This window comes from Aethina tumida, chromosome 2 (genome assembly GCF_024364675.1).
Source record: "Aethina tumida isolate Nest 87 chromosome 2, icAetTumi1.1, whole genome shotgun sequence".
Classification (NCBI taxonomy): Eukaryota; Metazoa; Arthropoda; class Insecta; order Coleoptera; family Nitidulidae; genus Aethina; species Aethina tumida.
The window spans coordinates 5296402-5322909 of NC_065436.1; the positions used below are offsets into that span (position 1 = coordinate 5296402).

Here is a 26508-nt window from a genome sequence, read left to right on the forward strand (position 1 = left end):
GTAATTTCCATCATTTTCATGTATCCATGAACCCATGGAAAATTTATCATTAATATAGGTGTAATTTTCCCTTGGTGATTTTCTACCAATTTAACGTCATCACATACGTAAGTGTAACATCTCAAACTAAACTGAACATACTTTCTTTGTACAGTGATGGTCAGAGAAATAGTTCAAAATTTACAGTCAGACATTTTATATGATATTTAATAAAAAGATCTAATTTTATTCAGTAAATATAAAAAATATATTTCAATATATATATATATATATATATATATATATATATATATATATATATATATAGGATATTATTTAAAAAGAATTTAGTATTTATTTAAATGTCTAAGGTATGATCATCTCTGATTGACTTAAAATACGTAAACAAAGTAATTTTTAAATTAATTTAATAATGACCATTTTTTTACTATTTAGAAAATTAAGTACAAGATATTCCTATATAAACATTTATAATTTATCAACTATAACTATATAAAATACTTTGATACCATTATGCCTGATAATTTTCTTAAAATTCCTTCCACATCATTACCATTTAAAAAAGCCTAACTCCTGTTCACTCCTGAAGCTCAAGGGATCAAATGTTTTCTAAAAGATTTACAAAACAGGTGGAAATCTCATTTCCTATCTATTTCAAATATGAAAATGTTTTTTATCAATAAATACATTTTCTTAAATGACTTAACTCTATTTAATACAAAAAAAAAGATTCTACTAAGTATTTAAGAAATTTTAAATATATTATTTAAGATTTAAACTCAAATAAATTGATCAATTAAGAAAATTAAAATGCAATTAACATAAATAAATATTTATTTATATAAAAATAATAAAATCACAGATCCAGCAATTCCTCTACTTCAACAACCTACAAAAAGTATTCAATTGACTTTGGTAGTATAAAATTAAAGATACTTACTCTAAATTTTCATTACTAAGTAATGTATCTGCCATGTCAAATATATTATAAAATTTTGAGCTTCTTTTAGCAATATCCATTGCAGTTTCATCACTCTTATTCTTAATGTTGGGTTTGATGTATGGATGCATTAAAAGTATTTCTACAATACCATATGAGGCTCCATGACAAGCTGCTACGTGAAGGGGAGTTTGTCCTAGAATTGTCAGGAACTATTACTGCTGTACTAAACATAATTTTATAATTCAACCTCCTTCAGACTGAGCATTAACATCTGCTCCATGTTGTAGTAATATATTGGCACAGTCAAGACTATTCCAGTGGCAACAAGAGTGAAGGGGTGTCCATCCCATATCAGTTTTAGCATCTACATCAGCACCATTTTCAATTAAGAGCAATGCAACCTCCTTTTGATTAGTCGAACAAGCTCTATGAAGGGGAGTGTACTTATCACGGTCAATGATGTTCACTAATTCCATTCGAATTTTTAGAAGTTCTTTTATTTTATTTAAATTACCCTTTTCTGCTGCTTCTAATATTTCATTTTCGTTTTTATCTACAATAAATAGGTTAGGAAACAAAACGGGACAAAACCGGCAAAATACCTTGAGGATTTCTGCTACTGTCAATATCATCCAAATCATCTTCCCAACCGCTCATTAAAAACCTGCCATCGTTCGACATCACTCTAAAATATGTATAAATGTAAAAATATATTTAAATATTTGTTTACTGCGGAAAATTTAAGGTTAGGTTTCTTGTTGGCTTCTGTCAAGTATGATACACACTGGAACAAACTTTTTAGTTTGAAAATTTGTGTATTTTAAAATAACAATTCTACACATAAAATAATTTAAAATTATAGTAATTATAAATCAAAGAAATCGTACATGTAAATAAAACATATATGTATTTTGTTTTTATGTTTTTAATAGATATTTTGTTTGAAGGTTAGTAATCCTAATGTAAACATTACTCGTATCTGTCAAACAAATTTGTCAACAAATAAGTTTAATGTTTTTACTTTGATTTGCATTCTTTGATGAAATACCTAAGATGAACCTTGTGGAAACTGATGGCAATCCGCACACGGGATTTTGTATTAAAAGTACAAAAAGGAAAGTGCCACAAGTAGACATTCCTATCACTACTGAATTTGATTTTGGCACAGCCATCGAAAATGTTTACCCCTTATTGGAGATGGTGTTTGATTATCTCGATTATAAGGATTTAAGAAATGCATCTCAGGTTAATAAAACATGGAAAGACTTTGCTGATAAGATCTTGGAAAAACGGGCTGAAGTCAGTTGGTTTTCTTGTTACAAAACTAAACAATCAAATGTCCTGCATCACAGTGATAACTTAAACATGAATAACATTGGAATTGGCATCATACTATACAACAGTCGTAAGGTTAAGTTGCAGGAGTACATTTGTATTCATACAGACAAATTGATGAAAAAAACAGGTAAGTTATACATCTAAATCACTTTATGTACTCATGTTAATTAATTTCAGTTGTGGAGTATCTTGCCGACGAGTTTGTACCGACGAATATTGATTACTGTCTTATATCTTGTCCTAAAGTGAAGTCATACTTTCCAAAGTGCCCTAAGGTTGACACAAGATCATCTTCAACATTTGATGGTGTAGTTTTGCCCAAAATACCAAACATTAATACAGCTATGTTCCACTGTAATCCAGTAAAAGTAAAGGAGCTGCATAAATCTATAAGTAACTTTATAAAGGAAACTGAAGAAGTTAAATGTCTCCTAATGTTTTGTAAGACTGACTTAAGTAAATCCATTTACAGTTTACTTAAAATGCTCTTACCAGGGTATGATGTGCAAGTCACAAACAAATCCCAAAATAATATATAAATTTTAGAGAACATCCTCAGGAAGTAGCTGTTGGAGGTGGTATAATACGGGGGACTAAGACATTTCAAAAAATTAACACACAAAAGAAAGTTTTTTCTAGTAATGATGTTTTTTGTATAACATTCAGCCAAGAGAAAGGCATCAAAAGTGAATTTAATGCTTATTCTACTGTTATTACCGGTGATGATTTATCTAATAGTGAATTTGAAGAGGAATTAGTCAAGGTAACTTTTATCTAACATAAATAATTTAATCATACAACAGTCAATTGAACCTTTTAGTTCAAAACTGCCATAGCTTTAAGAACAAATAGTGTAGCAATAAGAGTTTGCTGCTCAGCAAAAGTACAAACTGAAGATGAACTTATTTTATTTGGTAAAGTTTTTCCTAACATTCCATTACTAGGAATGGATGCAGATGGGGAAATTGGTTGGAGTAATCATAATTCTTTAGGTATTTGTTATAAAACTTAAGTATTTCAATATTACTGATACTTTTTCAGATACAGAAGATTTCCAACCAAAACGAATGAAAAATTCTTATCCCATTGTACAACACCAATGGTCAACTGTTTTAGTTCTAATAACTTGGGGCAAGTTTCTCAATGAGTGATTTTATGTATTTTATATGTTAATATAAGAATATTAAGTATTTTTTTCTAGACGTCCAAAGATATTTCTTATAATTTGTCGTGGCTATTCTTTAATTAATATTCATTTCGTTTTAGCTTCAGTGTGATGCAGGATTTTTTATTAATTAAATAAAGTGATATTTTACAAGTTATTTTTATTATTTCCTCCATACCATTTTATAATAACTGTTGACAAAATTTTTACTAATAACACTCAGTTCCATTTATCCAACATTCTTTTTATTTAAATATATATACAGTTGAAACTCAAATAATTACTAGTACTTCATGGGATGGGATTGCTGGTGCCACTTATCCCTTTTTCTCTGCAAGCATACTGATTCTCTTCTTATCAACGCATTTTTGGAAATCTTTGACTACTTGTGAACACTGCATTGGTGTGCATGCATTTTCTTTATAGCATTTTAAAACTGCTTCTCTGGCTTCAGCACATGGTAGTTCTGTAAATACTTTTTTCTTTGGATCTCCTAGAATCTTAGACTGAAAGAAAAGCACAATTGTATAATTAATATATATTTTTAAGATGTATAGACTTATTTATAAGCATTGCCACCTTTCCAGAATCATTTAAACCACTCATTTTTGCTAAACCATAACCAATTTGTGAAAATCAATACTCACAAAGGCGAGTTCAGCGCCGCTGAAAGATCAAACTTGGGTACAAAAATGAAAGAAAGAAATCTACATACTCTTGCCCAATTTGATAGTTACATTGTTATTCTTTAAATATATAAATGAAATACTTACAGCTTTGTTGAACTCCTCTTCTAATACTCCATCAATAGCCTTGTGAGAGTCATGCAGTTTCTTCAGCCTTTGCGCCCAGTAAAAGTCGTTTTTCTTCAGGTTCTCTAAATGTTCACTTTTGAGTTGGACTGAGGTTACACTTGGTTCACACATATAAATTGGGGTTGCAGCTGCTTGTGGTACATTTTCTTGCCAAGTACTTGGTTGGGGAGCTTGTGGTTCCTTCACTGTTCAAAATTAAATTAAAATCATGATATAAATAGGCGTAACTTTTTAATTCTATTCTTTTTAAACACATAAGTGTAATAATGTATGTGTTAATGAGCATTTCTCCTAAGGGAAAGACAGCAATTTATATTTATACTAATAATCCTTTAAAAAATTTAATAAGCACCCAATATCGAGCGTTAATTAATATAAAACCTTTCTTAATAATGGTTTATTTTCGACTTTATGAGATGTCAAAATATATGTATTATGTAATCAATTACAACAACCGTTACAAAAACAAACAAATCCTATTAACCAAATTAATTTGTGTATTGAGCTGGAGAAACCACAACGCAAATTATTAAGTAGTATCAGTATTTTCCTAAGAAAAAATTTAAGTGTGTCCGATTTGAGGTTATGAATTCTTACATTGACCTCCTCGTATTCTGTCAACGACGTCTTCGGATACTCTTATGACACTTGTAGGGTCGTCATTTTCGACCGATAATTTTCTCGTTTTGCTCGGACCTCCTCCCATTCTTGAGTTTCAGTATTTTGGTGGCTTATAGAAGAAATTGGTAAATTTTCAGTATTTCAATCACTTGGCCATTATCAACGTGACAGATGACAGACGGAATTTTTGGACACATCGGAAAGATGTCTCTTGGTTTGACGTAAAATTTGTTGCGAATCATCTTCTTGTTAAAATTGGGATTTAAAGGTACTTAACATTGTTTAAAAATAATATGGTGAAATTATATCAAATATTTATTGTTAATAAAAATGTAAAAAAGTAGAAAGTTTTTTTGCCTGTAACGTTGTTAAATTTATTTGCAATAGATGTCGCTACTAGTCGCAACATTGATGTTTACATTTTGAATTATTTTACCTTTGCTTGGAAATATTCTGTATCTGATAAAATATGAGTAATAATGAAAATCTTTACCAAATAAAATAAGTTCATCTTTAGTTTGTACTTTTGCTGAGCAATTTTGTTCAATTTAAATTTTTCATCTAGTTCAAAATATAAACCTCTACATCAATCTGTAATTTTTAAATGAAAGGTTGGGCATAATTGGACTAGATGGCGCCATGGTGAATTTGTTAGTTGTGTATGTTCAAATGAATATAAGTGCAACAAGTATTTTTTCTGATTAATTATGTTGATTGTATAAGTGTTAAGAATTTAAAATGAATCATTGTAATTTGATTTAATTATGGTAAGTAATAATGCCCATTTTCGAACATTATCCCATGCATATAAATCATAAAAAAAATTTAACAAAAATCTTTTAATGTTAACAAATATTAAATACAGTAGAAGTCATAATTATAACAAGTTTTTGAAATGACAAATGTTTTAGCCATAATTTGTGTATTCAACTTGTTAATTCAATTTGCTATTGCTTTTTATAACACTATATATAATTTATATTCTTATTCTATAAAATGTTACTTATAATTTTCTTAATTGAGATTGATTGAGCATCGTTTCTTTAATATATCCCACCAAATCATTGTTTTATATATCCCTCTATATAAATCAGTCTAAGGGGCCTACTTCAGAAGAATTGAAACATTGAAGAATTGAAAGCATAAAAGAAGTTATATAAAGTATTAAGATCTTTATAATAATAACAATTATTAGTCATACGTGGTGAATATTATAGTAACAACTAATGTAAAATCAATAAAGAATTAAACGTCTATATAATTTTAAATTTAGTGATTAATTATTACACTTTAATCGTCCAAGTATGGCATCCTATTAATAAAAATGTCATAGTCAGTTTAACATCATGACGTCTGTAGATTAACGATGGCAAACCTAAGATCAATTACCATCATTAACCAGAGTGTAACTGTTATTGTCAAGTGTAGAAAATGTACACCATTTAAATTGTTTCTCTATTCATATTTATATAATTATATATTCCAACCACATGGAGAAAAATACACTTAAGTCACTAAAGATATCTGAAAGCATTTAATATTTTTTTATATATTTTTTAAAACGTTGATTTCTTAAAGCCAAATTTAATTTCGGTTTTTAAGATAAATATTTTTTAAGATAATCAGCTTATATTATGTATAAAAGGGCTTCTAAATCGTTTTTGACACCTGTTTAAAATATTTCAAAAACGTCTCCAGACCCAAAATAGCCAAAGACTATTAATTTGAGGCATCTTGCATAATAAATTATTACATCTATTTACACCCCATATTATTTAAAAGCAATATTGTGTTTATAAATAAATTTACAACCAATAAAATTATCTATTAAACCGACTAAACTAGATTTTCATTTTGATAGCAATTAAACATAAACTACATCCCAGTAGGGTATCTAATGAACTTCTTTATACTCACCCCAAACCAAACACGCTTAATTTCTGTTCAAATGCAGATTTCTAATTTAAATCACTTAGTTGTATATCTATTTAATTACATTTTAATTAAACAAGATCCACTAGTAGATAAATGTAAATAATGACAACTTAATTAATTAATACCTTTGTTTTAAGTGAAAAGGTTAAACCAATTTATTTTTTGAAATCTAACTATGATAAACTAAAAATTAAATAAAATTATTTACTTTTTAGTTTAATCTTAAAAAGAATAAAAGAAAAGTAAGGGTTTTTTAAGAAAAAATAGATATTTACTTATAAAATATAGAATATGTGTAAAGGGATATTTTTAAAAAGCATTGAATAATATAATATTCATATCTAAAATAACTATAAACACATTGTTTGTGGAAGTATGAACTTTTTGTTGTTTTACACTGATATAACATATATGATAATAAAAGGGGGACGTAAAATTATGTCACATGTATAATGTTTGTAATATTCTAAAACATACATAGACATAAAACAAAGCCATATATTATGTTCTGCTTTCATATTAAGTTTGTTTTTTTGCCTATGTGTAATTGAAAGCTATTTGTTAAGTTGCTTGTTGCTTGGAATATATTAGGTTGGGAAAAAATCCATTATTTTTGGGTTAGAAATGAAATCAGATTTGAATAATTGGAATTTCATCGGAAATGTTTAGACACTTAATTGATTATAAAATTAATTTGAATTAGAAAGAATTGTTCTTTTAATAAAATAATTATGTTTTTTAATTTGTTGCTCTACATATGAGCGACAGTGTATATTACATATTATACATTATACATTACTATAGTATTAATTTATTATAATAGGTAACCCAGTGAATCACTTATAAATTAATTATATCAGACATGTATGACTAAAACAGTTGCATATGATTATTGTTTCCATCTATTTAAATTTGTATAAGTATACAATGCATATAGTGTTTCATAAGTACTTTACGAGTGTTTCATACAATCCATAAATGGGGAAACCATTATCTGTGTTTATTTTCTACATTGAGTATCCGACACATCGCTGAAATATGGCTATTGATACCTATAACAATTTAGAGCTCCACATGAAACGTTCTCATCCAGTTATCTACATACTCGTTACAATGTAATGTACTTTGCCCCCTTACGATATCAAAAAATAATATCAATTCTGAAGTGGCTTAATATATTTTAACACTCCCTCATTGAGTGATACCCCGAGTGGAGGATTAATGAAACATAGTTAAAGGTAAAGCTTATTCAAGTCGAATCGCCACGGTTCTTGTTACATCTGCCCTTTCGACATCATGGAACTTTCTAAATTTCTTAATAAACATGTCAGTCCCGAACCTGAATGACCACAGACATTCCCAATAAAGTCAACCCGGCCTGATAGAGGATTAATGCCAACCCTGAAATCCAAAGTTGAGTTGGAAAGTGCTCAAGTGATTATATGTTGGATGTGCCACAAATTAATCATCAATCTTTGTCCACTGGAAATGGTTAATTAAAATAAAAATAATCGTTTAATTCTTTCAAATAATCTATAATTAATAAATACGTATAATTTATGAAGTAATTATTTATTATTTAAATGATACATGTATTTGGAATGTGAAATGAATTGTTGCAATTATGGTCCCACATTTTAATTTTAGGCATTAAACATTTTCAATTAATAATGATAATTTAGTATTTGTTAACAAATTAATACAATAATCTGCTTATAAGTTCTGTAATTATATGTACATTATATCCGTGTACATATTTTATAATTAGGGGTAGTTACCATATTTGTATATACAGAGTGATTTTTAAGTTAATATGTGTGAGATAATAATTTTAATAATTCTAAACGACTAGTTCGTATTTAAGGGTGGCATTCCTGATTAAATGTGATGCAAAGTAAAGTAACAGATCCACCCTTATAAAATTACAGTGATGGTCAGAGAAATAAATGAGAAATTAACAGCCATAATTCAATTTGATGCTTTTTGATGTTTTAATCGAGATTACATGTTGTTTTACAAGTTTTCAATTGTATTTAGATCCGGATTTTATGCTGGCCAATCGAGAAACTCAACATTTTTATCTCTTAACCAATAACTCCTCAATTAGTAACCACAGTTCATCTAAATTTGATGCCATTTGGAGTTTTAATCGAGATTATACGTCGTTCCACAAGTTTTCAATTGTATTTAGATCCGAACTTTAAGCTGGCCAATCGAGAAACACAACATTTTTATCTCTTAACCAATAACTCCTCAATTAGTAACCACAGTTCATCTAAATTTGATGCCTTATGGAGTTTTAATCGAGATTATACGTCGTTCCACAAGTTTTAAATTGTATTTAGATCCGGACATTATGCTGGCCAATCGAGAAACTCAACATTTTTACCTCTTAACCAATAACTCCTCAATTAGTAACCACAGTTCATCTAAATTTGATGCCTTATGGAGTTTTAATCGAGATTATACGTCGTGCCACAAGTTTTAAATTGTATTTAGATCCGGACATTATGCTGGCCAATCGAGAAACTCAACATTTTTATCTCTTAACCAATAACTCCTCAGTTAGTAACCACAGTTGATCTAAATATTATGCTTTTTGAAGTTTTAATCCAGATTATACGTCGTTCCACAAGTTTTCAATTGTATTTAGATCCGGACATTATGCTGGCCAATCGAGAAACTCAACATTTTTATCTCTTAACCAATAACTCCTCAATTAGTAACCACAGTTCATCTAAATTTGATGCCTTATGGAGTTTTAATCGAGATTATACGTCGTGCCACAAGTTTTAAATTGTATTTAGATCCGGACATTATGCTGGCCAATCGAGAAACTCAACATTTTTATCTCTTAACCAATAACTCCTCAATTAGTGACCACAGTTCATCTAAATATTATGCTTTTTGGAGTTTTAATTCAGAATATACGTCGTTCCACAATTTTTCAATTGTATTTAGATTTGGACTTTAAGCTGGTGAATCGAGAAACTTAACGTTTTTATCTCTTAACCAATAACTCCTCAATTAGTAACCACAGTTCATCTAAATTTGATGCTTTTTGGAGTTTTAATCGAGATTGTACGTCGTTCCACAAGTTTTCAATTGTATTTAGATCCGAACTTTAAGCTGGCCAATCGAGAAACTCAACATTTTTATCTCTTAACCAATAACTCCTCAATTAGTAACCACAGTTCAACTAAATTTGATACCTTTTGGAGTTTTAATCGAGATTATACGTCGTTTCACAAGTTTTCAATTGTATTTAGATCCGGACTTTAAGCTGGCCAATCGAGAAACTCAACATTTTTATCTCTTAATCAATAACTCCTCAACTAGTAACGACAATTCATCTAAATTTTATGCTTTTTGGTGTTTTAATCGTTTTAAATTGTATTTTTAATTATTTTCAATTGAATTTAGATCCGGACTTTAGGTTGGCCAATCGATAATCTCAACATTATTATGAATAAAAAGCCAATTAATTGGTAAATTATCGTTGGTAAAGGTTCCATTACATCTCTGTTGATGTCTTTATATACGAAACGTTCTATTTTATTAATAATTTTTTGTAGTAGTACCACACCACGCCAAGAGAAGGAACCCCAAACCAAATCCTTTTATGAAATACCTCACAAAATGTTTTATTTTAAATTTTGTGCCATTTATCTGACCACCACTGTAATTCACTTACTTAAAAATCACCCTGTATGGTTACATATTCCAGTTGTAATATATTAAATTACATATTTAGGAGTGTTAATTATAAAATATTAATTTTGTAATAATGGTTAAACTGTCAGCAGGTATTTAATTTAAATGTTTTATTGATTAAAACAATAATATCACAAATTAACTGATTGAAACGTTTATTTTATCCTGCGAATTAAATTCTGGTTACACTTTTTAAAGTGCTCAAACAGAGAAGTGACACTTTCAAACACACGAGAAGTGTTAACTCCGCCGTCTGTTTTGCCCTTATCGAAATTCCTAGCATTTAATAACACGGCTTGCCAACCGCAACCCGTCGCCCCGTAATAATCCTTAGCAAGATTGTCTCCAATATGTAAACACTCCCGGGAATTGATATCATTAATCCCGCATACTCTTACGGCCTCGTTAAATATTTCAGGTCGGGGCTTCTCAAAGCCGACGTCGTAGGACGTTAAAACGAAACTAAAGTACCGCCGCAATTTCATATTGGTAAGCAGGGTGTTGAGTCGGGGGTCAAAATTCGAGATCACCCCCATGGTGACGTGGGCGTTTCGCAAGAACGACAGCAAGTCTTCGCTTCCGGCGGTAACTTCCCAACAATCTTCGGTTTCGAAAGTTTTTATTAAAACGTCCGCGATGACCTCGAGTTTGAGTTTGTCCGTTGAGGGTGAGGTTGTTTCGAACGTGCTAACCACCACGGTTCTCCACCAGTTCCTCCAGCCCAACTTAGTTGCACGGCCGAAGTTTGGGTGGTCTTTCATCATGTTTTTCATTACTGAATTTAAGTTTTTCGTTAGTACATCCTTTTCGTAAACGATTCCGTGTTTTTGCGCCACCTCGGCGTATTTAAGGGCTACTGGGACACGGAAATTCAACAACGTGTTGGTCACGTCAAAGGTTATTAATCGTATGTTGGCCAAATTCATAATCTAAATATGTTTTGAGTTTTACAGTGACATAATTACAACAATAAAAATCTGAATCTAAATTTATTTTACAATTAGATTGTAAAACAATTACAATTTTTATTAACCGTATGAAATTAAGAACACATAGTGAATTTATATACGAATTAATTGAATTGGCGACTTCATCACTATAAAATTGAATTTTGTAATGAATGTAAATTGGCAAGTAATTGACGTATAATTACGAATGAAATTGCTTATATTGCACAATGTAGAATTAATTTTTGTTGACTTGTAATGAATTATTATCAGTGACAGTTACTCAGATGAGGCGGATATGAAAATGACATTTTTCATGTTTTATTCTTTAACATAGAATATAAATTGATATTTAAACAAAAGTAAAAGGGTAATATATTGTAAAACCGACCATTAAACCAACAATAACAGTTTTATATTAAATTTCAATGAATATTAAACTAACTTCTCTGAAAATTTGAACCAAATCGATGTTCAGACTAAAAAGTTACAGCCATCTAAAAATAGAGATTTTTTGGATGACTGTATAATAACGAAATCGAGACAATTAGATAAAAAATAGGCAGATATCAATAAAATACCCATCCACAAAAAATATAAGCAATTATTTATCATTATATTTATTAATTAATTTTTTTTCAAATTTCAAAAAATTCTCCTGTGACCGGATTTGATTAAATGGGATTGAAATTTTCAGGTTCATCTTCATTCCTGATGTGTTTTCAAGGAAAAAATCGGCGTCCAAATCGGTTACTCACACACACATATATGGGTCCAGCTCAGAAACCATCAATGATTATTTATATTAAAGGGGAAGGTAAGTAATAAGAATTATGGAAAATATAAATTTTGTAATTTATAGAAAACTTTAACATGTATATACCTTTATTTATTCTAACTTATGGCTAATTAATCACTTGGTTCAATTTTAATCACTTGGTAACTTAAGTTTCCTTCATTGTCTTGATACATGGGAATACCATTCTGAAAATTAAATTAAAAAAATCATTATTTAATAAACCTTCAATTATTTTTACTTACCCCATCAGTATATACATTTGTGTACTCTGTGGTGGAGGATTGTGGTTCTTCAGTTTCACTCTTTATGCGTGGTTCTATTTTAATATTATCTGCCTCTTCCATATTATCCGCCTCTTCCATATTATTTGTCTCTACCATATTATCTACATCCTGAAAATTATTTATATTGTAAACATATAAGTATATTTCAATTGACATTTATAAAATATGAAACCTTTTCTATTATGGAAGAGTTTTTTGTTAAATCTATCAGAATTTCCTTCAGTTCCTCAACTTGTGAATTTAATGTCTGAATTTGGCTCTTCATTTGTTCAGATCTAGTCTTGTAGTACTTAATTTTATTATTTTGTTTGGCAATAGTCTTTTTATCCTCCTCATTCAGGTAATTGCAAGAAACATTCCCCTTTTGTCTGAAAACAATTATGTATTTGAATATTTACCTCTTTATTTAATAAAATATATTATATTTCAATTATATTTCGATTATTTTATATTTTAAAAATTATGGATTGTCATTTAATTGTTTATTGTATTTGAAACACTATTAATAAATCTAATTAAATGCTTTGTTCAGCATAATTTCAAAAACAAAAACATAAGTGAAGTCAATAATAATACTGAATTTCTTTTTTATACATAACCAAAATAGAATAAAAGCTCAGGAATATACTTTGATTTTAATCCAATTTATGTGTAGGAATTGAACATTTAAGGGTCCAACAAAAGTTTCTGAAGGAGAAAAGATTTGAATTTTTAACAGAATTCGTCTAAACCTTTTGTTAAATGTGTCTGGTGCCTTTTCAATCCTAATTTATCGTGTTTTTTTATAATTAATTTATTGAGAAATTTTAAAACTTTGATATATCTTTTAAACTATATTTCACAGAATTTCAAAAACTCCATGTCTCCAAATTTAATAATAATATTTACTATGGAAGTGTTCTTTGTTAAATCTATCAGAATTTGTTTCAGCCTTTCAATTTGTAAATTTATTAATTGAATTTGACTTTTTATTTGTTCAGATTTAGTTTTAAAGTTTTTAATATTATTATTGGCTTGGAAATAGTTCTTTTGTCCTCCTCATTCAAGTAATTACCTTTTTGTCTGAAAACAATTATTACTGTAAATTTAATACAATTAAAATATATATTATAGAGTGGTGGAAAAAAGTGTGGATATTTTTAAAAATTCTGTTTTTATGTCCTGGTATTTTTCTTAGAAGTTAAAAATCCACTGCTGTCAAAGCATTGTGGATTGGGATGCTTTTCTCGATGAAAAGTCGAACCCTTGATACAAGTGAAGGGTAAAATGGATAGTTTCCAATACAGTGACATACAGGAAAATACTATATTTCCATTTATTGAAGAGGAGATGCCACTTTGTTGAAAATTTCAACAAGAAAACGATCCCAAACACGTCTAAAAGTGGTTTCTAATGAAAAATTTAATTGTGCTTGAATGGCCACCTCAATCTCCCGATCTAAATCCTATTGAACACCTTTGGGAAGTGTTAGACCGTCCAAACTAGAAACATCAGAAGCAAACAAGAATTTCTTTCTGAGTTATGGTTATTTTTTTATGAAAGTCAATAAAATTTATACTTTTTCAAAGACGGAATTTATTTTTTATTTAAAAAAATGATAAAAACATGTGAATATAATAATTCTGATCTTGCAATAACATTAAGTAACAATAAACATTTGTAACTAAATAAATAAATAAATATTCCATACTTTTTTTCCATCACTGTACTTCTAGTAAGGAAGAATTTTTAAGGCGAAGAAATATTATTTCTTCATTTGATTAAATATCTATATTGCCAAACTGAATAACAAAAAAGTTGGCAAAGGTAAAGACAATTTGTATATAATTCTGCTTTAAATATTTTAAAAATTATCAAATACAATTTCTTTATACTTATTTGCCATACCCATTTTTCTTCAAAACAGCTCGTACAGTCGAGGCCGATGTGTCTACTTGGTCAGCAATTTCGGCGGGAGTCAGTGTAGGATCACTATTGGCCAAGGCACAAATCATAATGTTCCTCTCTTCCCGTTCCTCATTCATCGGCGCATCTTTACTATGATTACAATAGTCGACACAACCATACTTGTCGAAATTCTTTATCACGTTGTTAATGGTCGACAAAGCCGGTGTCGGACGGTCGGGGAATTTGTTAATAAACGAACTCTGAATCTGTCGTCTAGACTGCCCTTGATAGCACCATTTTATCATTTGAATCTTTTCGGTAACTGTGTACAGCATGTTGCACGTGTTGTACGGTCGTTAACTGTGTCACAAACGAGACAAAACCATCAAAGTACAAACACGTATCGAACATTCAGGTACAAAAATCTTGTGCGCTTGCGTAGTAACAATCAGCTGTTTCGTTCGGCGATTCACCATCAACCGATACTGCATTGAAAACATGTAATCTGGGTTGCCCAGCATGCAGTAAACTCAATTATAAACAATGAAATATTTTATTTATATAGATTAATAGTGGGATATTTTAGTTTCGTTGTCTGTATTGTGCATTAAAAAATATTCTTTTCATTTTCTCTCTTTTGTACGTTTTTATTCTTTAAAATATAAAGTAACTTAATATTTAAACTAAGTTAAGGGGGTTGTTGTTGTCAAACAAGCAATAACAGTCTTACGTTAAATTTCAATGAATATTTTGTGCACGAAGTAACCAGGGACACTTTTAAGTGTACCAATTCGTTCCATAAGTAAGTTTTGGAATATTTCTATTGCTTCCAACATTTGCGCATGCGTTTTAAGGTCGGGCTTTTGTTTCAATGGTAGGGGAGCTGAGGCGTGCCTCTAGCCAATAAGATAACTCCAAATACCGACGCAAACGAAGTTCCTCAACATTGACGGTTCTTCAGTACATTTAGTTGTGGAAAGGGCTTTAATACTGCCTCTTTTTTTATTACGATATGGCAACAACCAATAATAACACGCAAGAATGCCCTTAAGTGGTGATTTTTTTATTAAATAAATCTGTGTTTCCAGTTAAATTACTATGATAAAATGTATTAATAAATTAAACTAAGACAGGAGAGTAATATGTTGTAAAACGGATAATTAAACAAGCAATAATAGTTTTACGTTTAATTTTAATAAACGTTTGGTTTCCTGAGGCACTTTTAAATGTGCCTCTTTGTGCCAATTCATTCCATAAGTCAATCGTGAATGTATTATTTGGTTCCAACATTCACGCATGCGCTTTAATATCAAGCTATTTTTACAATGGTAGGGGAGTTGAGGCGTGCCTCTAGCCAGTGAAATAACTCCAGATTCCGACATAAACGAAGTTTCCCAACATTGTGGGTTACAGAAGTCATGTCATGTCTTATTTTCAAAGGGTAGTGAAGATATTTGGTACAAAAGGGGTGTTTGTGATTCAAAAAATTTATCTTGTGGAGTAAATTTACAATGACATGAAAATGTTGTCTTTATTTATGTATATATTATTTGTTCTACGATATATATAATGTGTCTGGGGGACTCAAACCTCACGAGCAGCCACTGATGTGTACCATGAAGTCCAATTTTATTTTCTGTCATAGACGTTTAAAAACTGTAGACTAGTCCATTGAAAATTAATTTGATAGACTGTCAAGCATTGACAGACGTCTGTTGTAGACTTATAGACAATCAGGACCCATCACCGCAAGTTTATCTAGGCGGCCGTTTCGCCAATTCAGCCGTTACCCGACGCCGGCAACACAAACATGAGTAGTCGGTCGTACGCGCTCCGAAATAGCCGCACCTGCCAACACAGAGCGTGCGCCCTGTACCAGCAAACTCCGCTACTGGTCGCGTAAACCGTGGGACTTTGTACTATGTCGTGAAATTAACGCTGTCTAGCGAATCCGCCGTTCAGTCGTGTTATGTGATCAAGTTGCAGTGCTACGATGAACCTGTCACGGCTACGTTTGATCACCTTCGACGTGACAAACACCTTGCTGAAGTTCAGATCGGCTCCGGGCCAGCAATATGGTGAGATCGGCGCAATGTACGGCGTGCTGTGCGACAGGGACTCGCTGAGCGCGAACTTCAAAGCGCACTGGCGCAAAATGAACCAGGAACATCCGAATTTCGGTCTGAATTCCGGCTTGGGTTGGGAGAAGTGGTGGCAGATGATCGTCAAAGGTACGTTCAAGGATTCCAGGTTTAATTTGGACGACAAGAAGTTGGACGCAATCGCCTCGCATCTGATTGATGTTTACAAAACTTCCGCTTGCTGGCAACCGTGCTACGGCACCCAGGAACTGCTGTCCTTCCTCAGAAACCGGAACGTCACCATGGGCATCATATCTAACTTCGACCCGAGGCTCGGCGCAACTCTTTCCAACACCAAACTCCGGCACTTCTTCGAGTTCATCCTCACCTCGTACGAAGTGGGAGTGGAGAAGCCTGACCCGAGGATCTTCCACAAAGCCATGGAGGAATCCAAACTGAAGAATCTCCAACCTGATGAGTGTTTGCATGTGGGTGATACAACAGCTCTGGACTATTATGGTGCTAAAAACAGTGGATGGCACGGTGTACTCATAGACGATAGGAGTGCGGAGTCGATCCGAAAGAAATACCCGGACGTTGATGTTAGTCACGTGTTCCCCAGTTTATATGATCTGCACAAATATTTTGTTAAAACTGACAACAAAGACTTGTCGGCTCAGTCTATTAGATAATGACTTATTGTTGTGTACTCTTCGCATTTATTCCTCACATTAATTTTAAACTGTAATGTTGTTGAAGGAAATGTAACTTAATATTTTTAAATTTGACGTCCTTGTAAACATTTTTATACATAAGTTACCATGTTATACATAAATAAATTTGTTACGTTGCTGTGATGTATTTCATTATAATCATGTTTTATGTAATAATATTTTTGTATGAACGTAAATAAATTAATTGATGTATTTGCTTTCTGTTAATTTGTTTTGTAATTTATTATTGTTTATAAGAGCAAGATAACATTCCTGGGCTAGGTTTCAATTTATATTTTTTACAAGAACTCCATTACTAAAATTGAATACGACACGTACTTCAATTGATCATGATTAACATAAATACAAAAACAGAAACTGTCATATCAATCTATGACTGTTGTTTATGGTACTATAATCTCTATGGTGTTATGTTGCTTAAGTATTGAGTTCAATTTATCATTTACTTTAAATAACTATACTTCATTTCAATTAGGTGCTGTGTAATATAAACAAATCTAGTTGCGTGATGAGTAATTTATTATTGTGTATGTGTATGTGATGTGATGTTAGTCAGAGCAAGATAACATTCCTAACTTAGATTTCAAATTATATTTTTTACAAGAACTCCATTACTAAAATTGAAAGTCACATGTAGTTCAACTGGCCTTGATTGATATAAATATAAAAACGGAAACTGTCATGTCAATCTATGTGTGTTGGGTTTCTATAATCTCTATGGTGTGGCTGATTAATATAATGTTGCTGAAGTACCGTTGTGAAGTTTACTTTTCACATTAAATAACTATACTCCATTCAAACTAGTGGAGTAATATAAACAAATTTAGTTATGTGATGGGCAATTTATTTTTGTTTATAACTGGATCTCAATCAGAGATAGATAACATTCCTAAGGTAGATTTCAACAAGCACTCCATTAATAAAAATTAATGTCTGAAGTACTCCAATTGAGCTTGATTAATACAAATAGTATGCTGCCATAGATTAATATAAATGTTGCTTAGGTACTGAGTTCAATTTAACATGTACTTTTTACATTAAATATGTTAGTTATACTCCATTCAAGCTAGCTGAGGAGTAACATAAACAAATTCAGTTAAGTATTTAGTTCAATTTAACATTTATATTTTACATTAAATAACTATAGTCAATTCAAACTAGGAAGGAGTAACAGACAAATTTAGTTGAATGATGAATAATTTATTATTGTTTATAACTGGATGATAATCAGAGAAAATAATATTCCAAAGCTAAGTTTCAAATTATATTTTTTACAAAAACTCCATTACTAAAACTGAATGTTCAACATGCTTCAACTGATTCTGATTAACATAAATACAAAAACAGAAACTGTCATATCAATCTATGTTATTTTTCTGTAATATTTATGGTGCGATAGATTAATATAAATGTTGCTTACGTATTGAGTTCAATTTAATATTTATATTTTGCATTAAATATCTATACTCCATTCAGACTAGCTGCGGAGTAATATAAACAAATTTAGTTACGTCATAAGTAATTTATTATTGTTTATAACTGGATGATTGCTTAAGTATTTAGTTCAATTTAGTATTTATATTTTACATTAAATAACTATAATCTATTCAAACTAGGAAGGAGTAACAGACAAATTTAGTTGCATGATGAGTAATTTATTATTGTTTATAACTCGATGATAATCAGAGAAAAATAATATTCCAAAGCTAAGTTTCAAATTATATTTTTCACAAAAACTACATTACTAAAACTGAATGTTCAACATACTTTAACTGATCCTGATTAACATAAATACAAAAACAGAAACTGTCATATCAATCTACGTTAGTTTTCTGTAATATTTATGGTGCGATAGATTAATATAAATGTTGCTTACGTATTGAGTTCAATTTAATATTTATATTTTGCATTAAATATCTATACTCCATTCAGACTAGCTGCGGAGTAATATAAACAAATTTAGTTACGTCATAAGTAATTTATTATTGTTTATAACTGGATGATTGCTTAAGTATTTAGTTCAATTTAGTATTTATATTTTACATTAAATAACTATAATCTATTCAAACTAGGAAGGAGTAACAGACAAATTTAGTTGCATGATGAGTAATTTATTATTGTTTATAACTCGATGATAATCAGAGAAAAATAATATTCCAAAGCTAAGTTTCAAATTATATTTTTCACAAAAACTACATTACTAAAACTGAATGTTCAACATACTTTAACTGATCCTGATTAACATAAATACAAAAACAGAAACTGTCATATCAATCTACGTTAGTTTTCTGTAATATTTATGGTGCGATAGATTAATATAAATGTTGCTTATGTATTGAGTTCCATTTAATATTTATATTTTATATTAAATATCTATACTCCATTCAGGCTAGCTGCGGAGTAATATAAACAAATTTAGTTACGTCAGAAGTAATTTATTATTGTTTATAACTGGATGATTGCTTAAGTATTTAGTTCAATTTAGCATTTATATTTTACATTAAATATCTATAATCTATTCAAACTAGGAAGGAGTAACAGATAAATTTAGTTGCATGATGAGTAATTTATTATTGTTTATAACTGGAAAATAATCAGAAAAAAATAACATTCCAAAGCTAAGTTTCAAATTATATTTTTCACAAAAACTCCATTACTAAAACTGAATGTTCAACATACTTTAACTGATCCTGATTAACATAAATACAAAAACAGAAACTGTCATATTAATCTATGTTAGTTTTCTGTAATATCTATGGTGCGATAGATTAATATAAATGTTGCTTATGTATTGAGTTCAATTTAATATGTATATTTTATATTAAATATCTATACTCCATTCAGACTAGCTGCGGAATAACATAAACAAATTTAGTTACGTCATAAGTAATTTATTATTGTTTATAACTGGATAATTGCTTAAGTATTTAGTTCAATTTAGCATTTATATTTTACATTAAATAAATATAATCTATTCAAACTAGGAATGAGTAACAGACAAATTTAGTTGCATGATGAGTAATTTATTATTGTTTATAATTGGATGATAATCATAGAAAATAATATTCCGAAGCTAAGTTTCAAATTATATTTTTTACAAAAACTCCATTACTAAAACTGAATGTTCAACATACTTTAACTGATCCTGATTAACATAAATATAAAAACAGAAAGTATTAAGTTCAATTTAACATTTATATTTTACATTATATATCTATACTCCATTCAGACTAGCTGCGGAGTAACAAAACTAAACAAATTTAGTTAAGTCATGAGCAATTTAAGTAAACTAGATTACAAATTATATTTTTACTAGAACACCATTATTAAAATTGAATGTCACACGTACTTCAATTGACCTTGATTAACATAAATACAAAAACAGAATCTACAATACCAATCTATGTGAATACATTATAGAAACAAATATTTATTAAACTAACCAGGATTATTTTTAGGCAAGGTTTGTAATTTTTTTAATCTTGAAACGTCCAAAATAAATTGTTTTCCAAAATTATTAATTATACTAAATTTACCTTCATTTTTAAGTTTTGAATTAAGGCAAATAATCCACAAAATTTTGTTTGTAATTATTTAGTCATATTTACAAATTTTCCAATAAAAGTCTGCAATCATTTTAAAAATTTATATTTCACCTTCACCTCGGTGTTAAACTGCGATATGAAATGTTAACGATAAATAGTATATATATGGTGTTCTATAATATTTCATTATAAGATTTAAATATTAATCACTAAAATTAGGGACTGAATATTATCATCTATTTTTTTTTCGATTATATAAACTTAAGTAAATATTTATATAAATACCACGATGTGTGTGTGTCACCGAGATGTTACAGTGTTATCTTTCTATTCTAGTTATTTACATGTTCAGTTAACACAAACGTTTTTCGTTGCGATTTAAATTTAAGTAATTGGCACATGTTCACATTTAAATAAGATGGTAATGGACTATCCTTAAACGTGTATGTTTTGTTCGTATCTCCTAAAACAAATACACATTTCCATATTGAGCATTGTACAGAGGAACCTCAGAACACAATTAAATCAATAAAGGTTATTCCAGATAATTGGTATACTAAATAAATAAAGTTGGTTACATTTCCAATTGTGTAAACTTCTGTTACTTCATATAATCATTGGGTTACTTATAAATTAAACGAGTGGAAGCGAAACAAATTGATCCAACTATTAAAAATTTAAATTAAAATCCTCCTTAAGATTGATAATTGCCCCTCCTTTATTCTTGGCAATTTCATTTACAACCCCCCAGTTTTTCCATCTTCCGTAACTAATGACCCATTACATTGCGAAAGAGTGTAACAAATGCCTAAAAATCAATGAGCACCACGTTAATTTCCTAATAAACCGCAAATGGTCCACATAAGTGCAATTAAATTTGTCAGCGCGTCGAAATTATCAGTATGGTTTTAAAGGGCGTCATTAACAAATGTTCATTACCATTATTAAACGTATAAACACACACACGGTTTGTGAATCAAGTTTAATGAGTCGAAATGTTATGTCCACGGGACTGCGAATTCACTTGTGCTTAAAAATTACTTGGCTGCACCGTCCTCTGTGGAAACATAAATTTATCGTTGTTTGTCTGTGCGATTATGTTTTTTCTTTAAATGTCGGTTGTCCATCACAGTGTGAAGTTTATTAACACTAAGTTTCTACATGTGCACTCTAAGCTAAATCCTGTCGTATGGAACTGTTAAATTGTGTATGAAGTTTAGTTGCTATTTTAATCCATTTATACAAATTTTTAAAACTGACAACTGAGTGGCTTTTTTTTTTAAATAAAATATTGAGATTTTAAAATTATTTTTTTATTAAATATTAAATCAATTAGTTTATTTAAATAATCTATAGTGTATTCACATAAGGTACGGAGTAAAGTATTAACACTAACCACACATAGTATACGTGGAAATATATAATATTTTTAGACAACTAAAAAAAATAATATTTTTTAGATTTAATAATTTAACATAAATAATAATAATAAAAAATTAAATGTAAAATGTAAATATTAAATTAAATTAAACTCACTGACACTGACTGACACGGAGATTCTGCTTTTGTATTTATGTCAATCAAGGTCAATTAAAGTACGTGAGACATTCAGTTTTAGAAATGGACTTCTTGTAAAAAATATAATTTGAACCCTCCCTTGTTATTCATAAATACATATTTTTCTGTCAAATTAAAGATGTAGTTAATTAATAAATTAAAAAAGAATAAGTATTAATCATCAATTATGTTGTTTCTAGTTTGAATGGAGTATAGACAATTTATATAAAAATATAAATACTATATAAATATTAAAAAAATATATTTATTTTTTTATTTTTCTGTTAAATTAAAGATGTAATTAATTATTAAATTAAAAAAGAATAACTATCAATCATCAATTATGTTGTTCCTAGTTTGAATGGAGTATAGACAATTTATATAAAAGTATAAATACGTAATAAATATTAAAAAATATATTTATATCTTTATTTTTCTGTCAAATCAAAGATGTAATTAATTATTAAATTAAAAAAGAATAAGTTGCAATTATCAGTTATGTTGTTCCTTGTTTGAATACAGTATAGACAATTTATATAAAAGTGTAGATACATTATAATTATTAAAAAATATATTTATTTCTTTATTTTTCTGTCAAATTAAAGATGTAATTAATTATTAAATTAAAAAAGAATAAGTTGCAATTATCAGTTATGTTGTTCCTTGTTTGAATAGAGTATAGACAATTTATATAAAAGTGTAGATACATTATAATTATTAAAAAATATATTTATTTCTTTATTTTACAGTCAAATTAAAGATGTAATTAATTATTAAATTAAAAAAAATAACTAGCAATCATCAATTATGTTGTTCCTAGTTTGAATGGAGTATAGACAATTTATATAAAAGTATAGATGCATTATAAATATTAAAAAATATATTTGTTTCTTTATTTTTCTGTCAAATTAACGATGTAATTAATTATTAAATTAAAAAAGAATAACTATCAATCATGAATTATGTTCCTAGTTTGAATATAGTATAGACAATTTATATAAAAGTATAGATACATTATAATTATTAAAAAAATGTATCCATTTCTTTATTTCTCTGTCAAATCAAAGATGTAATTAATTATTAAATTAAAAAAGAATAACTATCAATCATCAACTATGTTGTTCCTAGTTTGAATGGAGTATAGACAATTTATATAAAAGTATAGATATATTATAATTATTAAAAAAATATATCCATTTCTTTATTTCTCTGTCAAATCAAAGATGTAATTAATTATTAAATTAAAAAAGAATAACTATCAATCATCAACTATGTTGTTCCTAGTTTGAATGGAGTATAGACAATTTATATAAAAGTATAGATACATAATAATTATTAAAAAAAAATATATTTATTTCTTTATTTTTCTGTCAAATTAAAGATGTAATTAATTATTAAATTAAAAAAGAATAACTGGCAATCACCAATTATGTTGTTCCTAGTTTGAATGGAGTATAGACAATTTATATAAAAGTATAGATACATTATAAATATTAAAAAATATATTTATTTCTTTATTTTTCTGTCAAATCAAACATGTAATTAATTATTAAATTAAAAAAGAATAACTATCAATCATGAATTATGTTCCTAGTTTGAATATAGTATAGACAATTTATATAAAAGTATAGATACATTATAATTATTAAAAAAATATATCCATTTCATTATTTCTCTGTCAATCAAAGATGTAATTAATTATTAAATTAAAAAAGAATAACTATCAATCATGAATTATGTTCCTAGTTTTAATATAGTATAGACAATTTATATAAAAGTATAGATATATTATAATTATTAAAAAAATATATCCATTTCTTTATTTCTCTGTCAAATCAAAGATGTAATTAATTATTAAATTAAAAAAGAATAACTATCAATCATCAACTATGTTGTTCCTAGTTTGAATGGAGTATAGACAATTTATATAAAAGTATAGATACATAATAATTATTAAAAAAAAATATATTTATTTCTTTATTTTTCTGTCAAATTAAAGATGTAATTAATTATTAAATTAAAAAAGAATAACTGGCAATCACCAATTATGTTGTTCCTAGTTTGAATGGAGTATAGACAATTTATATAAAAGTATAGATACATTATAAATATTAAAAAATATATTTATTTCTTTATTTTTCTGTCAAATCAAACATGTAATTAATTATTAAATTAAAAAAGAATTACTGTCAATCATCAATTATATTGTTCCTAGTTTGAATGGAATATAGATTAAAAAAATATATTTATTTTTTTATTTTTCTGTTAAATTAAAGACGTAATTAGTTATTAAATTAAAAAAGAATAACTAGCAGTCATTAATTATGTTGTTCCTTGTTTGAATGGAGTATAGACAATTTATATAAAAGTATAGATACATTTTAATTATTAAAAAATATATTTATTTCTTTATTTTACAGTCAAATTAAAGATGTAATTAATTATTAAATTAAAAAAGAATTACTGTCAATCTTCAATTATGTTGTTCCTAGTTTGAATGGAGTATAGACAATTTATATAAAAGTATTAATACATAATAAATATTAAAAAATATATTTATTTTTTTATTTTACAGTCAAATTAAAGATGTAATTAATTATTAAATTAGAAAAGAATAACTAGCAATCATCAATTATGTTGTTCCTTATATATATATATATATATATATATATATATATATATATATATATATATATATATATATTATATAAATAATAACTTCATAAAAATTTTGGAACGATTGTAAAAAATGATTCTTTATTCTCAACTTTTGTAATAAAGCAAATAAATAAAATTTAATCTTGTTAGAAGTAAAATTCCCTTCTATATGTACTACCCCAAATTATTTCCTAATTTTTATGCCAAATGACTTATGAAATGAACAACGAGTGAACAATAAAAGTTCCAACATTCCAGTGCGTATGTAGTAAACTGTTCAGTGATGTGTTCTGAGAAGATTACATCTAAGTACTGGTTATACATGGATAACAATTCTGTTTACACGTAAATTTAATTGGTTTATTACGTAATTTGGTGTTTGAATTAACGCCATTCAAGGGGGCGTTAAAGTGATATACTACTAATGGTGTTCAATCACGATACAATACCATTGGGGCTCCAATATACTTTATGGAATCAACACAGATATATGTTGCAAAACGAATTATTTTATAAATATTAGGATGTAAGTAGTCAATCAAAAACTATTTATCCTTGGAATCATGATTGTTATTATAATTAATACCATAATTATCATTTAAAACTGTTTATTGATTATTTTTATTAAAAGAATTAAGAAGATAAATATTTTATATAATATCTTTAACCATTATTTAAACTAAAATTGTTTTGTATTTTGTTTTATTGTAATAATTATAGGGTCGAAAATAGTTGATTAATGTTTAAAAACTAATATATGAAAGTGAATTCAAAATATTGATCCTTCAAGTGTACAATAAACAATTACAACAAATTTTTATAAGGATGAAAATCAGATAAATTAAGAGACAGTCCCAATTAATGAGAAGCAAGTAGAAGCACTGCAACCAAACAGAAATTAATTATCCAAATTTGTCTAATTATAGACTATCACACAAGATTAATTAAATAAGTAATTAAATACAAATACTAGTTTATAAAGTTGGGTTAGATATTAATGAGGGAACAACTCTGATGTGTAAATTGTTTAAAGAAACCCTGATACAAAACTTTCAGACATTAAACAGTTCAATCTATATTCAAATTCTTTCAGAGAACATAAAATCAAAGGCTGTATCCGAATTTACATGTAAATTATAGCTATAAAAACCACAAAACATTGCTAAATTTAAATGATCAGAGCACTAAATACATCTAGTAATGATCCCAATATAAATACAAATGTAGGTGCAGACTGAAATTTCAAACAGAAGTATTTTTTAGGTCGATATCAACTTTTCTTAGACTTTATTATCGACAGCCATAGTCTTGTCATAATAGAAAATGAGGTAAATGTGAAACTTCTCATTGTAGATGTGTGTAGATTATGTGAAGAAGAAGAAGTATTTGAAGGAGGAATTTATCATTTAAAGTTTTCAGCGACAAGATGCTCATTGCAGCGCTTCATAAAAATGGCACAGTTGGAAATTAGAATGTGTAATATTA

General features: G+C 28.3%; 6 protein-coding genes across 6 annotated transcripts; 2 read left to right on the forward strand and 4 right to left on the reverse strand.

Moving 5' to 3' along the window:
- Nucleotides 1–816: 816 nt before the first annotated feature.
- Nucleotides 817–1765, reverse strand: LOC109601823 (ankyrin repeat domain-containing protein 49). Its single transcript, XM_020018112.2, has 4 exons — nucleotides 1546–1765; nucleotides 1191–1496; nucleotides 941–1136; nucleotides 817–889 (listed from the first exon to the last, which is right to left on the reverse strand). Exons 1-4 carry the CDS (start codon nucleotides 1622–1624, stop codon nucleotides 877–879), a joined length of 594 nt encoding a protein of 197 aa, XP_019873671.1. The 5' UTR covers nucleotides 1625–1765; the 3' UTR covers nucleotides 817–876.
- Nucleotides 1766–1919: 154 nt separating this feature from the next.
- On the forward strand, nucleotides 1920–3599 carry LOC109601822 (uncharacterized). The gene is made up of 5 exons (XM_020018110.2): nucleotides 1920–2408; nucleotides 2459–2777; nucleotides 2828–3044; nucleotides 3102–3273; nucleotides 3323–3599. Exons 1-5 carry the CDS (start codon nucleotides 1997–1999, stop codon nucleotides 3430–3432), a joined length of 1230 nt encoding a protein of 409 aa, XP_019873669.1. The 5' UTR covers nucleotides 1920–1996; the 3' UTR covers nucleotides 3433–3599.
- A 70-nt stretch (nucleotides 3600–3669) lies between these two features.
- LOC109601821 (MICOS complex subunit mic25-b) lies at nucleotides 3670–5064 on the reverse strand. Its single transcript, XM_020018107.2, has 3 exons — nucleotides 4859–5064; nucleotides 4220–4446; nucleotides 3670–3952 (listed from the first exon to the last, which is right to left on the reverse strand). The coding sequence occupies exons 1-3, from the start codon at nucleotides 4965–4967 to the stop codon at nucleotides 3764–3766; spliced, it is 525 nt and encodes a 174-aa protein (XP_019873666.1). The 5' UTR covers nucleotides 4968–5064; the 3' UTR covers nucleotides 3670–3763.
- Nucleotides 5065–10632: 5568 nt separating this feature from the next.
- On the reverse strand, nucleotides 10633–11460 carry LOC109601816 (rhythmically expressed gene 2 protein-like). Its single transcript, XM_020018103.2, has one exon. The coding sequence runs from the start codon at nucleotides 11455–11457 to the stop codon at nucleotides 10687–10689; it is 771 nt and encodes a 256-aa protein (XP_019873662.2). The 5' UTR covers nucleotides 11458–11460; the 3' UTR covers nucleotides 10633–10686.
- Nucleotides 11461–12345: 885 nt separating this feature from the next.
- Nucleotides 12346–14867, reverse strand: LOC109601824 (uncharacterized). Its single transcript, XM_020018113.2, has 4 exons — nucleotides 14449–14867; nucleotides 12734–12929; nucleotides 12520–12669; nucleotides 12346–12462 (listed from the first exon to the last, which is right to left on the reverse strand). The coding sequence occupies exons 1-4, from the start codon at nucleotides 14781–14783 to the stop codon at nucleotides 12388–12390; spliced, it is 756 nt and encodes a 251-aa protein (XP_019873672.1). The 5' UTR covers nucleotides 14784–14867; the 3' UTR covers nucleotides 12346–12387.
- A 1303-nt stretch (nucleotides 14868–16170) lies between these two features.
- Nucleotides 16171–17470, forward strand: LOC109601820 (rhythmically expressed gene 2 protein). The gene has a single exon (XM_020018106.2). It carries the CDS (start codon nucleotides 16442–16444, stop codon nucleotides 17219–17221), a length of 780 nt encoding a protein of 259 aa, XP_019873665.2. The 5' UTR covers nucleotides 16171–16441; the 3' UTR covers nucleotides 17222–17470.
- Nucleotides 17471–26508: the final 9038 nt, after the last annotated feature.

What these genes read in the sequence shown, in the direction of transcription:
- LOC109601823 (XM_020018112.2), bottom strand. Translation starts at nt 1,624, where the DNA reads ATGTCGAACGATGGCAGGTTTTTAATGAGCGGTTGGGAAGATGATTTG. An exon ending in CAGTAGCAGAAATCCTCAAG is followed by an intron (nt 1,497 to 1,545) that starts GTATTTTGCCGG and finishes TATTTATTGTAG; the next exon opens with ATAAAAACGAAAATGAAATA. An exon ending in TAATGCTCAGTCTGAAGGAG is followed by an intron (nt 1,137 to 1,190) that starts GTTGAATTATAA and finishes TGACAATTCTAG; the next exon opens with GACAAACTCCCCTTCACGTA.
- LOC109601822 (XM_020018110.2), top strand. Translation starts at nt 1,997, where the DNA reads ATGAACCTTGTGGAAACTGATGGCAATCCGCACACGGGATTTTGTATT. An exon ending in CAAATTGATGAAAAAAACAG is followed by an intron (nt 2,409 to 2,458) that starts GTAAGTTATACA and finishes AATTAATTTCAG; the next exon opens with TTGTGGAGTATCTTGCCGAC. An exon ending in TTGAAGAGGAATTAGTCAAG is followed by an intron (nt 3,045 to 3,101) that starts GTAACTTTTATC and finishes TGAACCTTTTAG; the next exon opens with TTCAAAACTGCCATAGCTTT.
- LOC109601821 (XM_020018107.2), bottom strand. Translation starts at nt 4,967, where the DNA reads ATGGGAGGAGGTCCGAGCAAAACGAGAAAATTATCGGTCGAAAATGAC. An exon ending in CAGAATACGAGGAGGTCAAT is followed by an intron (nt 4,447 to 4,858) that starts GTAAGAATTCAT and finishes AATTTTGAACAG; the next exon opens with TGAAGGAACCACAAGCTCCC. An exon ending in AAGAGGAGTTCAACAAAGCT is followed by an intron (nt 3,953 to 4,219) that starts GTAAGTATTTCA and finishes CTTTTCTTTCAG; the next exon opens with TCTAAGATTCTAGGAGATCC.
- LOC109601816 (XM_020018103.2), bottom strand. Translation starts at nt 11,457, where the DNA reads ATGAATTTGGCCAACATACGATTAATAACCTTTGACGTGACCAACACG.
- LOC109601824 (XM_020018113.2), bottom strand. Translation starts at nt 14,783, where the DNA reads ATGCTGTACACAGTTACCGAAAAGATTCAAATGATAAAATGGTGCTAT. An exon ending in ACTCTTCCATAATAGAAAAG is followed by an intron (nt 12,670 to 12,733) that starts GTTTCATATTTT and finishes AATAATTTTCAG; the next exon opens with GATGTAGATAATATGGTAGA. An exon ending in CAAATGTATATACTGATGGG is followed by an intron (nt 12,463 to 12,519) that starts GTAAGTAAAAAT and finishes TTTAATTTTCAG; the next exon opens with AATGGTATTCCCATGTATCA.
- LOC109601820 (XM_020018106.2), top strand. Translation starts at nt 16,442, where the DNA reads ATGAACCTGTCACGGCTACGTTTGATCACCTTCGACGTGACAAACACC.